The sequence below is a fragment of the Berghia stephanieae genome, chromosome 4 (genome assembly GCF_034508935.2).
Source record: "Berghia stephanieae isolate SIO BIC M18660-M18661 chromosome 4, UCSD_Bste_1.3, whole genome shotgun sequence".
Taxonomy (NCBI): domain Eukaryota; kingdom Metazoa; phylum Mollusca; class Gastropoda; order Nudibranchia; family Aeolidiidae; genus Berghia; species Berghia stephanieae.
In genome coordinates, this window is record NC_088363.1 from 51,236,054 (window position 1) to 51,251,053 (window position 15,000).

The following is a 15,000-nucleotide window of genomic DNA, read 5'->3' on the forward strand; positions in this document are numbered from 1 at the left end:
AGACCCCAAAGTAACATTTCCCATTGTGGAAACATTTAGGGAATCTTTTCTACTTATTTTACTTATTTAAGGTCGAAAGTCAGAGACCACGTTTCCCAATGTGTCATCAATCCGTAAGATGTCACTTTTTATCGGAACTGAATTTTTCAAAGAATAAAGAGAAAAGTAGATGTAATGGCAATCTTTTGACTTTTCATCAAATTCCTTTTTATTGTCTAACAAAATGACTGCTAATGAAATAATGACTTACGGTCAAGTTTCAACCATCGCTTTATGGACGATGACATCAACCGGATTATAATATCAGGTACTAAAAATTGGAACCATGCTATAATAGAAAACAGAACCAAACAATTTGTAAAAGCCATTAAATGTTGGACGTTAGGATTGTGACCGACGTGTACTCATTTGCAAATGACGTATTTGCCTATCAGGTAGTTCTTTAAATTAACGTAATTCCGATGTTTTAATTTTACATATTTTAATGGTTTGTTGTGAAAATAAACACAGGTTTACTTAAAACGCATCTGCCGCATTGATTTTTATTTTAAAATGTTTACATAATGATAATGGGATGTTGGATCAACCTAAATTAACTGAACAAAGGAATATTGGTTATCATTTTTAATGTCGTCTGTCATGGGTTCAGATAAAATCATGAGAAGCGCTTTGCTCTACATCGTTATCTTTTTTCTTTCGCGCAATGGACAAGTCAGAGGTGAGTAGAGTTTTTCTGTGGCTTCAAAGGTTGTCTCTGTTGAGCAGTCTATTATTTTTTATGTCTATGACCGCAATCCTGTTCCAAATACGTTGAAATAAATAGCAACAGCATTGGTTAAAGAATGGCAAAACATGCCATAAAGGCAAATTTCTATATTCATTGGCAGTATGAGATGCGGCTGTATAGCCTGCATAGCTGACGCGGGTCGCCAGATCTGCTTCTGATGACTGACATAAGAGTCAGGGACGTCCTTTCAATTCAAGGGAAAAAGTAACTTCAGAAGAATTTATATTTATTATGACATGGAGGTCGGTACGTCCGGTCATTGTGATCCCTTCCAAAACCGTAATATTTCCTCCTCCATTACGTTCATGGGTAACCTCAAATGAGGGTTGTGTCTGTCACGAGTGGAAATATCGATATGTCATTTTTCAGTTGACACGCAATTAATCCCCTAGTGACGAGGACGCAAACATCACACCTTATAAAACAGGCACCTCACAACCATACCCACTCTTCCACACAATATATTTTAGAACAAACGTCTTTTTATCTTGTTCAGCAGTGTGATATTTATTAATAAGGGATTTCCATCCCTTCATGGTAGGGAAATAAGAAGAGCTGTCCAACCCCATCAATGCTTCAAACAGCACCCTTACAAACAAGAACTGAGAGATGGCCAGTTCGGCTAAGGACCTCAGCTGCCACCAAGATAAGAAACATAACAATGAAAACATATTGTGTTTTTTTCCTTTGTTAGGGCCCAATGATGAATAATACACATTAAAAACATGTAAGTACGTAACGTACTATTGAAGACAGAATAAATCTGACTTCCTTTTATTGTCAATTATAAGTGGGGCTGGAACTTGTTTTATTCATTACTTATTGTATTTTGAAGGTTATATCCTAAGACAGTTATCTCAACTACTAATCATTGCTGCTTAATATTTTCATGTAATATGTAACGGGGAAATCATAGGATTTGCAGACCTCTATATAATTTAATTCTAATTGATAGGGTGATTCTGTGAGTGTAGGAGCTGACAACCTAAGTAAAACGCTCGTGTAGTTTGGAGCATTATTACATAAATTTTCTTAACTTTTAAAATTTAACCTCCACCTTAAATACCACATTACATAAATTGGGACTCACGTCCGGAATTATATTAATTATAAATTAATTTTCTTTGCATTTTATAATTGAAATGGGACCCTTCACATTTATTAAAATTAAGCTGAAAAAAGTTATTTCTTTCTTGGGGCTCATATAAATTTTTAATATTCCATCCACTATTATAATCAAGTAATTAATAAGTCACATTAATTGGAAGCAACACAAACGACATTATTTATCTATTGCACTTTGAACTATTGCATTGTATATTAATGCTATTTACTAACATTTAAGTATTTATTTATATAAATAGTATTATCCTTTACATATCCATTATCTTACTTCACACTTCTCAGTTTGCTTATCTTGATTTTGACACTTATTATTTTCATTATGCATAATATATCATTGCATTTTCTCTCACCACAACTCACCCAACGCTTTATAATATTATTTAAGTTACTCTCAGCATACCTAGCTTGGTAACATTATCAATTCCTTTCAGTCTACATATCTCTATTTTATTCTTGTCTGCGCGCTTCTATATAGTCAGTGTTCCACCAACCTTGCCTCCATTAAAACCAATTTGAATTGGTTAGCATCACATTTATTAGTAAATAACAATAGGAAAAATCCAAACCTTCGTTACAAATAACTACAAACATGGCAACTGAAATAAAAATTCGAAAGGAGTACATGCAGATAGGTAAGGAATTGCAACTACAAGGCGAAGCACTCGCACAATTCGTACAAGAGTATGCACAAAGAGAGCTAGACCTTCTACAAAAACAACAATAAGCAGAGATGCAGCGAGAAAGAATTGCACACGTCTTAAAAGAGAAGGAACTAGACGATGCAAAGGAAATCAAGAGAGAGAGAGAGAGAGAGAGAGAGAGAGAGAGAGAGAGAGAGAGAGAGAGAGAGAGAGAGAGAGAGAGAGAACGAGCTAGAAAATGAGAGAGAAAGATCAACTGAGAGAAAAGGATATGCAACATGAGAAGTATATGAAGGCCAAAGAACTGGAAATAGCCATAGAACACAGGGCTACAACTGGTTCGAACACCTCGGATAATGGAAGTGAAGGCCGTTCTATGCCAAATATGGAGAGATACCAGGATGCAACATTGCATTTTCCCATGCAAAATTTTCAGCCACAAGTTGAAACATCGACCTCTTTATCGATCGTTTCTGTGAGGTAGCACAAGAATACCAACTGAATGAGGAGAAATATGCCCTAAAACTCTCTATACGCATATGCACCTGACTAGAGAGGCATACCTGCTTTTTCAAAACCTACCACCAGGATCAAGAAACGACTTCGTCGAGTTGAAAACCGCCTTACTTCGTCACTATGAAATATAGGCCAACTCGTATCGGAGGAGGTTTAGAACGCTTAGGAGAGGAAAAAATGAAAATTACCATCTGCTGGCTGACATACTTCAGACCAGTCATAAGAAATGGCTAACCCTGTCGGATCTACCTGAGACGTATGACGGTTTATTTGGACTGTGCATGGACAGATTTTAATTTGTTTCTAAATCGCATAACTCAATTTTTCAACAGGTGGCTAGAACTTGCAAATGTTAAAAAGGGCGATTTTGACGGACTCTATTTCTTAACTCTCAAAAGTCTCGTGTACCAATCATGCAATCCGGAACTTGTCGCATTCTTTAAAGAGCGAAAACCTACAACTATAGAAAAGCTAAAGAAATACGCTGAATATTACAAAAGCGCACATCCACTAAAGCCGATCAGTCGCATCACAAACGAAACTTACACCGCGAGTCAGTAGCAAAATCATGAATTTAATTTCAAAAACATGAGACTTGATACCCTGTCGATGCCTTTGCTTATTGCAGGTAGCTAAATTCGATTGAGACTATCTCTGACACATTCAAAATGCCTATGAATATCCATGAAAACCGAGGCTGTGGCTTCGGAGCCGGGAAGAGAGCTTATTGGTCCTTGACCTGCATGAAAGACATTGTCATTATCTGTGACGGCATCGACCTTGGCACTCGTTGAAGCAGCCGGTTAATCAGCTAGTCTAGTTTAGTCTTATCTAACTCGATTGTTAGAGCCACAAGTACCTCTGTAAGCGACTGTTCGCCAGCTTGAATAGAGTCAGCATTCGTAGTCATAACAATAGTGCACAGAAGAAGTCACAATATACAAGATAACCTCAAAATTAGAAATAATATCCGTGAAGGACAGAATAAAATGTTTGGTGACGTGCACCAAAACAAGATAATAATACTCAATGTGTAAACCGAGTACTAGAACTTACAGACGTCCATGTCTCGTCCTGATTAAGCATTGCTGTTGGATTGGGAACTCTTATCACATAGTGATGTATAAAAACTGAAGTTTATCTTTAAAACTGATCATAAAATGAAATAACAGTGTGTTCAAAGACAGGAGTTTATTGCAAACAAAATCACAGATTTCCGTCAATATCAAATATTTGGAGTGCAAATGTTTTTTTTGAAATTACCTTTTAATATTTTTTTAGCGGCACCGATCTGATGCATGTGTACATGATATAATGATTTTCAAGAAATGGCATTGAATGCGCCTTACACATAGCTACATTTTAACTTGCTTTAATGGGAAGCAGAAGTTGTGTTGTCAACCCTTCTTCTTTTCCGGTTCGAAACTTCTTGAAAGTGTGTAACCAGTCCTCCGGAGGACTAACAATGAATATGTTAAATGTTGAATCATAAGGTGGCATAACTATTTTAGTCGCTGGATGTGTAAGCAGATTCAGATGATTAAGGGGCGTAAAATAGAGGATAGATGATCTTTATTGACAACCAGCATTTATTAAGGCGAGAAATTAAGATACCATCACTCGGAAACCAGAAGAGTAGCTGCACAAGATTTGTACCCAGCTCTCCTGAGGACTGATTTTACACCTCCAAGGAGATTGGTACCATTATTTTGACATCACCCTTTTGTTCACCCTTTTGTTATAATGAATTCTTTTTTTTGGTCTACAATCAGCATTACAACCAGGTGACTACCTAACTTGTGACTCAAGTTGGTTGTTGGACGAGTCAATGAGTACGTGCGTTAAACCGGTGCCAGGAAATGATGATTCATCAACGAAAGCCGAACAATTTTGTCGAAAAAGTGGTTCTTACTTTGTTACAACAATCCCCGAAAATAATCGAACGGAGTTCCTCAAGTGTAAGTAATTTTCTTTCATCTTTAATTGCCGTACTGTTGAAAATAACTCGAATAAAAAGAAATTATTTCGCGAAGTCCCATGTTTGAGTGTTTTTGCAAAGGTAAAGAACATTTAAATCGATCGATATTTTGAAGGACGAGTTTTCTGGCCAATTTTTTAATACGAATGTTTCCAGAGTACGACAATTATCTGGTTAAGTCTGGTATAATGTCTGGTTTGTAGATTGGTACATCGTCTGGACAGGATAGACTTTTCTGATTTTTTTTTTCATATTCTAATATTACTTTTACTAGAGGGGACAAGTTTAAGATTTTTGTCTCTAGATGCAAAACAAACATAACACAAAACTGGTTCGGTATTCGTATTGCCCAGAAATGGAACAATTTGAAATTTGAAACAAAGAATGCAAAATCTATAGATTATGTCACGGTGTTAGTAGACAGGGAATTATATGATGAGAGATTTATATATGACGAATAATACTTTTTTGCACTACTGTTGACAGGGCTTTCAGTCTTGTATGTATATATTATGCATTGTTATATTATTATGGTTATCTTCTACATGCGTGTGTGTGTTTGTGTGTGTGTGTGTGGGGGGGGGGTCTGTGTGTGTGTGTGTGTGTGTGTGGGTCTGTGTGTGTGTGCTTTGCATGTCACGGTTAAAGATATATATTTGTACACCACATTTGCATGAGTACATTTAGGTTGAAATATTACCTTTACCAGTGTATCATAATTGTAATCTTTAATCAATATATTTATGGCATTACTATTAATATTAAGGTTATTCAAGGGATTTTATCCTATTTTGCCCTCCATGCTGGTCAGACGCGAGTGAAAAACTTCTCGAACAATATGAAAAAACCCAAGACCAGGATGTAGCAGAACAACTATTAAATACCCTTCAAGAGGACAGAAGACAAAGATGGATTGACATAGTAGAAAACTTGGATATGAGACACTCGAGTCGACATGCTTGGCAACTGATTAGGAAACTTAACCCTGAAAACAACGGAACCAAAACCGCTCCACTCGTGTCCGCAGATACTGTGGCACAAGAAATTAAGCAACGCGGACAACACGTTCCAGATCAGATGTTTGAAAGAAATATCCTCAATGAATACAGAAAAACTCTCGACTCTCTCCCATCATCTGGCTCAATGTGGACCTTCCCAATCAGTCACGAAGAAATACATGAAGGTATCAAAAGTATGAAGAATGGAAAAGCAGCAGGGATCGATGGCATATATCCAGATATGATAACACCTTGGACACAACGCAAAGAACTGGTTGGCTGCCGTATGTAATGTCTGACATACTTGACAAAGGAAGATACCCACAAACATGGAAACATGCTAGAGTTATAGCCATCCTCAAACCAGGAAAACCAACAACAGAGCCATCTAGCTAAAGACCCATCTCTCTACTATGTTGCCTCTACAAACTACTAGAAAAAATAATATTAACAAGAATAACCCCTTACTTGAATCCTATAATCCCAATTGAACAGGCAGGGTTTCAACGAAATAGATGCACAACCGAGCAGGTCCTTGCCCTCACCTCCTTAATTGAAAATGGATTTGAAAAGAAATTAAAAACAGGCACAGTGTTTATTGATCTCTCTGCTGCGTATGACACAGTGTGGACTGGTGGCCTGATGCAGAAACTTGCAAAAATAATTCCATGCAGAAAAATCATGAAACTGCTCTCATACATGACAGGACCTAGAAATTTCCGTGTGGTACTTGGTGGCAACACCAACAAAGTCAGAAGAATAAAAAATGGAGTACCACAAGGCTCAGTCTTAGCACCAGCATTGTTTAACGTCTACATAAGCGACATGCCTCAAACAACTTCCACAAAACTAGGATATGCAGATGACTGGGCCTTAGCATACCAATCAAGAAACTGGGAAGATATAGAAACAACGCTTAGCAAAGACACCACGGCCATGAAAAAGTATTTTGACAAGTGGTATTTAAAAATGAATACGCCAAAAACAGTTGCAACTGCATTTCATCTTAACAACAGGGAATCAAAAACGAGAACTGATGATCAAGATTGATGACACAACACTGCAACAGATCAAAATCCAAATTACCTCGGAGTGACACTGGATAGACGGCTGACCTATAGAACCCATCTTGAGGGTACAGCAAGAAAGATAGGGAAACGAAATTGTCTACTCAGAAAACTGGCAGGAACAACATGGGGAGCATCGCAAACTCTTCTCAGAACATCAACCCTGGTCCTTTTCTACAGTGTGGCAGAATATTGTGCTCCTGTTTGGACGAGAATTGCCCATACAAACCTTGTTGATGCGATTCTAAGAGACTCGATGCGAATAGTAACTGGATGCCTGAAATCAACTCCAACACACTGGCTGCCAGTCATGAGCGCTATAGCACCACCCCACTTGAGAAGAGAGGATGCAACACAGAAATGGATATCCAGGGCTGAAGAAGATAGTGGAACTCCTCTGCAAACCATATACAAAACTGCGCCCCCAACATTAAGACTAAAATCTCGTTCACCTTTCTACCTATCAAAGAAAGAAAACTACAACACGCAAGAAGCCTGGTGCGAGGAATGGAAAAGGAATAAACCAACAGGAGGGGAACTAATTGAAGATCCCTGTAAAAGTCTCCCAGGTCTACAGGATCAACCAAGAAAATACTGGGTAGCTGCAAATAGACTACGGTCAAAACATACAAGAACAGCTGCCAACATGCACAAATGGGGGCTCCAAGAATCACCAACATGCCCAAAGTGCAACCAGCACCACAAGATGCAGACCACCTCGTACTGGATTGCCCAGAGACAAAACTTGAAGGGGGATTTGAAGCCATCAACAAATGTGATGATGACTTCAGAACCTGGATTGATACCTTGAACATAGAAGTGTAGCCGAACGATACTACTATCCTATTTTGCCCTATACCATATGCTATGTTATGTTAATGCCATCAAGAGCGAAATGGAGAAAATGGGTGCTAGGTCATTGTGACCAGGGTCACAACATTAAAGTTCTATGCAGTTCAATGAAAGCATTGGTGACCCACTCTTTGGTCTGGTATTATGTCAGGGTGAATCAGATGACAAGATGTAAATTCGAGGTTAAAACCATCCCAAAATATGAAAATTTTCTTATTCTTTCCTTTACAAATTTTGTTTTCCCCAATAAAAATCAAACTAATAGCCCCCCCCCCCCCATACGAACTCCAACAAAACAAAACAAAACAAAGCATAGAAACAAACAAAAAACAAAACGAAAAAAGGTTATTGAATTGACATGAAATATTATTAATTATCCGCCAAACAAACGTGTCTGATGTAGAAAAGGAATCACTCATGTTGTCCACATGAGGAAATTTAGGGTAATTATGTTGCCCACGAAAAAATAAAACGGAAGTGTCATTGGCGGAAGGGTTCGACGATGAGATTGCTCAGGACACAGCCTTAAGCACTCGACCGCAGCCCCCCCCCCCCCCTTTCCATCTTCCGCAGTAAAAACATCCAGCTCTATCAACCACATAAACCATTGGGATTCCTAAATCCAAGAAAGACATACCCAAATAGTTGCAGTTATGGGCGAATGATTTGCTGTGATCTCGAAAACCTAGCTTTGGTGCCGTTTAATTGGTAAAGAAAATCTACATGGGGTTACTTTTTTATTTACAAAACCCGCTGGAACCCGCCGAAACCACCAAAGTAATGGTAAGTGAGGAGCAGTGGGGAGTGAACCAGGGACTCATGCAAATTGACACCAGTGGGAAGTGAACCTGGGACTGTTGCCCACTTCCCATAACTTTGGATGGTCTCGTTAGGTTTCGGAAAAAGGCGTATCCCTCTGGGTTCACTCCCCACTGGTATTCCCCTCTCATATTCAAAGCTTCACTCCACCCGTATCTACTTCTTGTGGTCCCAGGGTCATTCCCCATTTGCGCCCATCTTTTTTAGTAACCATAGTCGAGTTTCATTTTCCACTGGTATCCATCTCCCATAGTCCCATGTTTATTTCCTAATGATATCGTCTTTCCATAATCCCAGGGTCTCTCCCTATTGTTGTCAACTTGCCTGAGTCCCTGGTTCACTCCCCATTGCTGCCCACTTCCCATAACTTTGGACGGTTTTGCTAGGTTTCGAAAAAAGGAGTACCCTTCTGGGTCAAATCTCTACTGGTCTCTACCTCCCAGATTCCCAGCTTCAATCTCCATATTTATCTACCTCTCATAGTACCAGATTCATTCCCCATTGGCGCCCACCTCTTATAGTCTCCAGTTAATTCTTCTCTGGTGCCACCTACCTTGGTCGGGATTCTATTCCCACTGGTATCCATCTCCTATAGTCCCAAGTTCATTTCCCTCTGATATCGTCTTCCCATTGAACAATTTTCACTCCCCACTGGTGTCCAATTCCCCGAGTACCTGGTTCGCTCCCCACTGCAGCCCACTTCCCATAACTTTGGACGGTTTCGCTAGGTTTTGAAAAAAAGACGTACCCTTCTGGGTCCAATCTCTACTGGTCTCTATCTCCCAGCTTCATTCTCCACATTCTCCTCTTATAGTACCAGATTCATTCCCCATTGGCGCCCGCCTCTTATAGTCTCAGGTCCATTCTTCTCTGTGCCGCCTACCTTAGTAGGGATTCAATTCCTGTAGTGATCTATTTCAAATCTTTCTTAACTTTCCCAGGATTGTAAATAAATCAATACATATTCTCACAGCGTCGCCCATATGTTTATTGTTATTGCCCTTTGTATAATTAAAATGCCGTCTGCTAAAGCTACGAGATTGACTCTGCATTAATTAACGCCCAGTCGAGGTAGAGCCATGTGGAGTTGACCGCCCGTGGTCAACAGGCATAATAAAAGACATAATCAGGATTACACAAGATTACCGGACACTAACCACGCGGAATATGATTGGTCTCGAGAAAACCACCAGTAAAAACCCTGACACTGCCGAATACTGGAACATCATTGGTTCTTGTGATTCCCTTACTCCAGTGATTATTATATATAAACAAAGACTCAGCTATGTCAAGTCTCTCTCTCCCATTTCATCAATCCTATCACTCACATCCTCTAGTGGGAACTTGGAATTCTACTTAGCGAAAAACTTGTGTGAACAGGGGTATGGAATAAATATATCCATCTTATAGCGTCAGACATTGTGTTATTATTAATTAATGCCATTTAAAACTAGTATGTGTAGTGAGTATTACTTAATATTGTATTTCGCCTGGCCGTAGGTAGATACAACCTAATATAACAGAAATCGATGACTCGATGTTATTGATAATAATTCATATTATTATAACAAAATATTTCATTCACTCTCTTTATCTATATATGTATATCTGTATATATTACTGTATATGTATGTATGCCTTCCAAATGAATGAGTTACACATTACACGAATTACATTAGAAATGTTCTATCGCTAATACGCGATACTTCTATTCAGTATTTACATGTATTGTCCAAGTTACACTGCCCACTTGTGTCCAGTTGCCGAATACCTGGTTCGCTCCCCACTGCTGCCAGCTTCCCATAACTTTGGATGGTTTCGCTAGGTTTTGGAAAAAAGAAGTACTCTTTTGGGTTCACCCCCACTGGGCTCCACCTCCCATATTCCTGGCTTCACTATCCACCAGTATCAACTCCCTCGTAGTCCCAGGTTCATTCCCCGTCTGTGTCCAACTTCTATGGTCTCAGGTTCATTCTTCTCTGGTAGGCACCTACCATAGTTGGGGTTAAGATCCGACAGGTTCATTTCCCTCTGAAACCCTCTTCTCATAGTCCCAGGTTCACTCCCCAATGCTGACCAATCCCAATTACTTCGGTGGATTTCGTAAAAAAAGAAACACCGACTTTACATGCATTGACAACTCGACTTGAGCATTAACCAGAATCTGGAAATAAGAAGTGACAGATTTTGCAAGGTAGCCTGCATGATGTTGAATTATGGAAAAAATAACGATAAGTGTTGACTTGTAAGCTTCAATTTATTAGACGAAGACATTTACTGTGGACATTCGGGTTTCCCTTTATGAACAAAACACGATGAATAAAACAAAAATAGACAGGTGAGATATGTGTGAAGGACGTAGTTAAGTTGAATAAACAAAAACAATAACAAAAAAAAAACAACAAAAAAAACAATGATGGGACCAGTCCCTTCATTGTTTTTGTTTATTTACCTAACTACGCACTTCTCACATATATCATTCGTCATTTTTGTTTTGTTGATAAAGGGAAAACCCGAAACGTCAACAGTATCTGTCTTCATCTAATACATTTAAGCTTATAATTCAACACTTATCATTACTTTTTCCTTCGAGCTTCGTGCAGCAACATTTTCATTAAAATTTAGGTAGTTTTGTGAAAATGTCTATTAAATATTCTTCTCTATCGGCTAAAAGTTGTTTTAGGACAAGTTTTTCAAGAATCAGTTGTTTGGATATGAATGTCATCAAAACTTACAAAATGTCATAAGTACATGCGGAAAATGCGTACTGGGTTTAAGGTATTGGATGTGTAGGAACAGGTTAAGGTTGAATGGCGACAAAACAGAGGTGATGTATGTTGAGAACAGAAGATTTTGGAACGAGAAGAAATTGAAAGTGGGAGGGATGTCAATAGATATTATTGACAATTTCAAAAATCTTGGAGTATTTTTAGATTCAGAACTGTCAATGGACCACTAAATTAGGACAATGATCCAGTCATTGATGTGTCAAATTGAAAAAAAAATGGATCTATTCGACAATTCCTTTCTGAGGATGCTACCAGAAATTTATCGTTTCTCTTTTATTTTCAAAGCTGGATTACAGTAATACTTTCTGTTGTTTGGTGTCTCGAAAATTAACCTCAGGCGGCTGCAAACGGTCCAAAATAATGCTGCCGGATTGGTCTGTCGAAGGAGGAGGTTTGACTGTGCCACACCTCTCCTGGAGTGTTTTTTTTTTTTTTTTACGAAACCCGTAGAAACACGACGAAAAACAACGAAACCCGACAGAGTTAATAATAATAATAATAATAATAATAGGTCTTTATTGTCCATAAATATGGCAATTTGTCATTTAGTTACACTTGTTATAACGTTAAACGATAACTGTAACATTGAACAGATATTTCACTCCTACTTATTTTCTCTCTCTCTCATTCTCTCTCTCTCTCTCTCTCTCTCTCTCTCTCTCTCTCTCTCTCTCTCTCTCTCTCTTCCTCTCTTTCTTTCACACGTGCGATATACACAACATAAACATATTCATTTCGTTTTCAATTTGTTACGATTGTGGCAATTTGACACCAAAAAATTATCATCATTATCAATTGGTCAGTTAATCTTACATTAAATAAATTAATCAGTTAATCAGTCAACGAATCAATCCTTGGTTTTTCTGTACCATATGAAATATTCAAAATTTTTAGTGCTGATGGAACGAACGTTGATTTATACTTGTTAGTTCTACATTTAATCTGACAAAACCTTCTCCCTGATGGTAAAAGACTAAATTCATGGTATAAAATATGTTTTTTATTGTTGGTAATTGAGAATGCTTTCCTTTCTATTGCTTTTCCATGAATTCTCTTTCTACTCCATCAAGAGGATGGTTTATTATTTTTGATGCCTCTTTGATAGATTTTGAAATTTTTGATTTATCTTTAAGTCGGCATCCTCCAAACCATATGGTGCAGCCAAACGCAATTACACTTTTAATCAAGGAGTCATAGTTAAGAAGTCTTAACATAGTTTTCTTCCTTACTTGAAATGTTCTCAATTTCCTTAGGATGTATAATCTTTGGGCAACTTTCTTAGATATTATATTAATATGTTGAGAGAAATTGAGGGAACTATCAATGGTTATTCCTAAATATTTAAAATAGTCAACTATCTCAACATCATCTTTACCGATCGCCACACACTTTAAGTCGTTTTTATTTTTTACACCAAACACCTGTTCTTTCGTTTTTTCAACATTTAATTCAAGCTGAATTTGTTTACACCAATCGGTGAATATATTTATTTGTTTGAAATAATTCTTTTCGGTAACTTTAGTTATGGGATGTAGGCAGCAGTAGGAAGTGAACAGGGGCTTAGTGAAGTGTACGCGAGTGGGGAGTGAACCTGGAACTATGGGCGGAGGAGGGTGTTTCTTTTTTACGAAACCTACCGAAACCCGACGAAATTAGACAGTATCTGACAACGTTATGGGAAGTAAGCAGCAGTGGGTAACGAACCGGGGACTCACAGGAGGTGTACATCGGTGGGGAGTGAACCTGGATCTATGGGTTATGGATACCAGTGGGAATTGAACTATGGGATTTGGGTGCCAGACGAGAATGAACCTGACACTATAGAAGTGGGCACCAATGGTGATTGAACCTGGGGCAACGAGAGGTAGATACTGGTGAACAATGAGCCTAGAAGGGTACTTCTTTTTTTTCGAAACCTACCGAAATCGTCGAATGTAATGGGAAGTGGGCACCAATGGGTAATGAACTTGGGACTCAGGGAAGTGCCCACCAATGGGGAGGGAACCTGGGACCGTGGGAGATAGATAGCAGTGGGAATTGAAGCCGAATATGGGAGTTGGGTACCAGAGGAGTAGAATGAACTTGAGACTATAAGAGGTGGACAGCAATGCGGGATGAACCATTGACTCAGGGAAGAGCACACCAGGAGTGATTGAACCAGGGACTCATGGGAGTGGATACCGATGGGGAGTGAACCTGGGACTAAGGGAAGAGGATATAAAAAGGAAATGAATCTGGGACTATGAGAGATGGATATCAATGGGAATTTAAGCCGGACTATGGAATTTGGGTCCCAGTTCATTTCCCACTGATATCCTCTCCCAATATTTCCCTGTTCACGCCCCATTAGTGCCCACTTCCCATAATATTCGACGTTACATTCGATATATACATATATATAATGTGAGGAATGGAGCGGCTGGCCGTCCGGGCATAGATTGTAGAGAGAAGTGAGTGAGGAAGATTAGATCGGTCAGCTTTTATAAATGGCTACGTGACAGAAGGTAGAACGAAAAGTATTCACGAATTTGAAATTAATTCGAGGGAAGGCTATTAAAGGAAAGATGATCTAATATTAGAAGGTAAAGTTTTTCTCAGCCTACCGAAATATAATTGGAGTGAGATGAATTCAGTTCTTACTAAAATAAAAATTTAATAAAATAAATGTGAACAATCTTTACTGTGACACCCACTTCCTATAGTGTTAAGTTTGTTCTCCTCTGGTACCAAAATCCCATTGTCTGGTTTCAATTTCCACTGGTATCCATTTACCATAGTCACAGGTTCATGTCCCACTGATATCCTCTTCCCAATGTCCCAGGTTCACCCCCACTGGTATGCCTTCCCTGAGTCCCAGGTCCATTCCCCATTGGTGTCCATCTTCTATATAGTCAGGTTCATTCTCCTCTTGTACACAACTCCCATAGCCCGGCTTCAATTCCCACAGATATCCATCTCCCATTGTCCCAGGTTCATTTCCTTCTGATATCCCCTTCCCTTAGTCCCAGGTTCACTCCTCACTGGTGTCCACTTCCCTGAGTCCTTGGTTCACTCTCCACTGGTGTGCTCTTCCCTGAGTTACAAGGTTAATTCCGCATTGCCGTCCACATCCTATAGTCTTAAGTTCATTCCTCCTCTGCATAGTCGGCTTCAATTTCCACTGATATCCATCTCTCACGGCCCCGTGTTTCCTCCCCACTGGTGGGCACTTCCCTGAGTCCTAGGGTCATTCCACATTGCTTCCCACTTCCCATAACTTTCGACGATTTTGGTAGGTTTAAAAAAAGAGAATTACCCTTCTTAACACACTCTCCACTGGTATCTACCTCTCTTAGTCCTAGGTTCAATCCCCATTGGTGCCCACTTCCTACAGTGTCATATTCATTCTCCTCGTGTACCCAAACCCCATAGTCCGGTTTCACATCCCA

The 15,000-nt window shown here is 39.0% G+C and overlaps 1 protein-coding gene across 1 annotated transcript in view; it reads left to right on the forward strand.

Annotated features, from left to right (window-relative positions):
• The first annotated feature begins 617 nt into the window (after positions 1-617).
• Positions 618-15,000, forward strand: part of LOC144972028 (uncharacterized) — a 69,769-nt gene continuing 55,386 nt past the window's right edge. The window contains exons 1-2 of the mRNA XM_078913117.1: positions 618-718; positions 4,842-5,027. Of these exons, the coding sequence (XP_078769243.1) occupies positions 628-718; positions 4,842-5,027 (277 nt within the window). The 5' untranslated portion in view covers positions 618-627. The remainder of the gene's footprint in view (positions 719-4,841; positions 5,028-15,000) is intronic.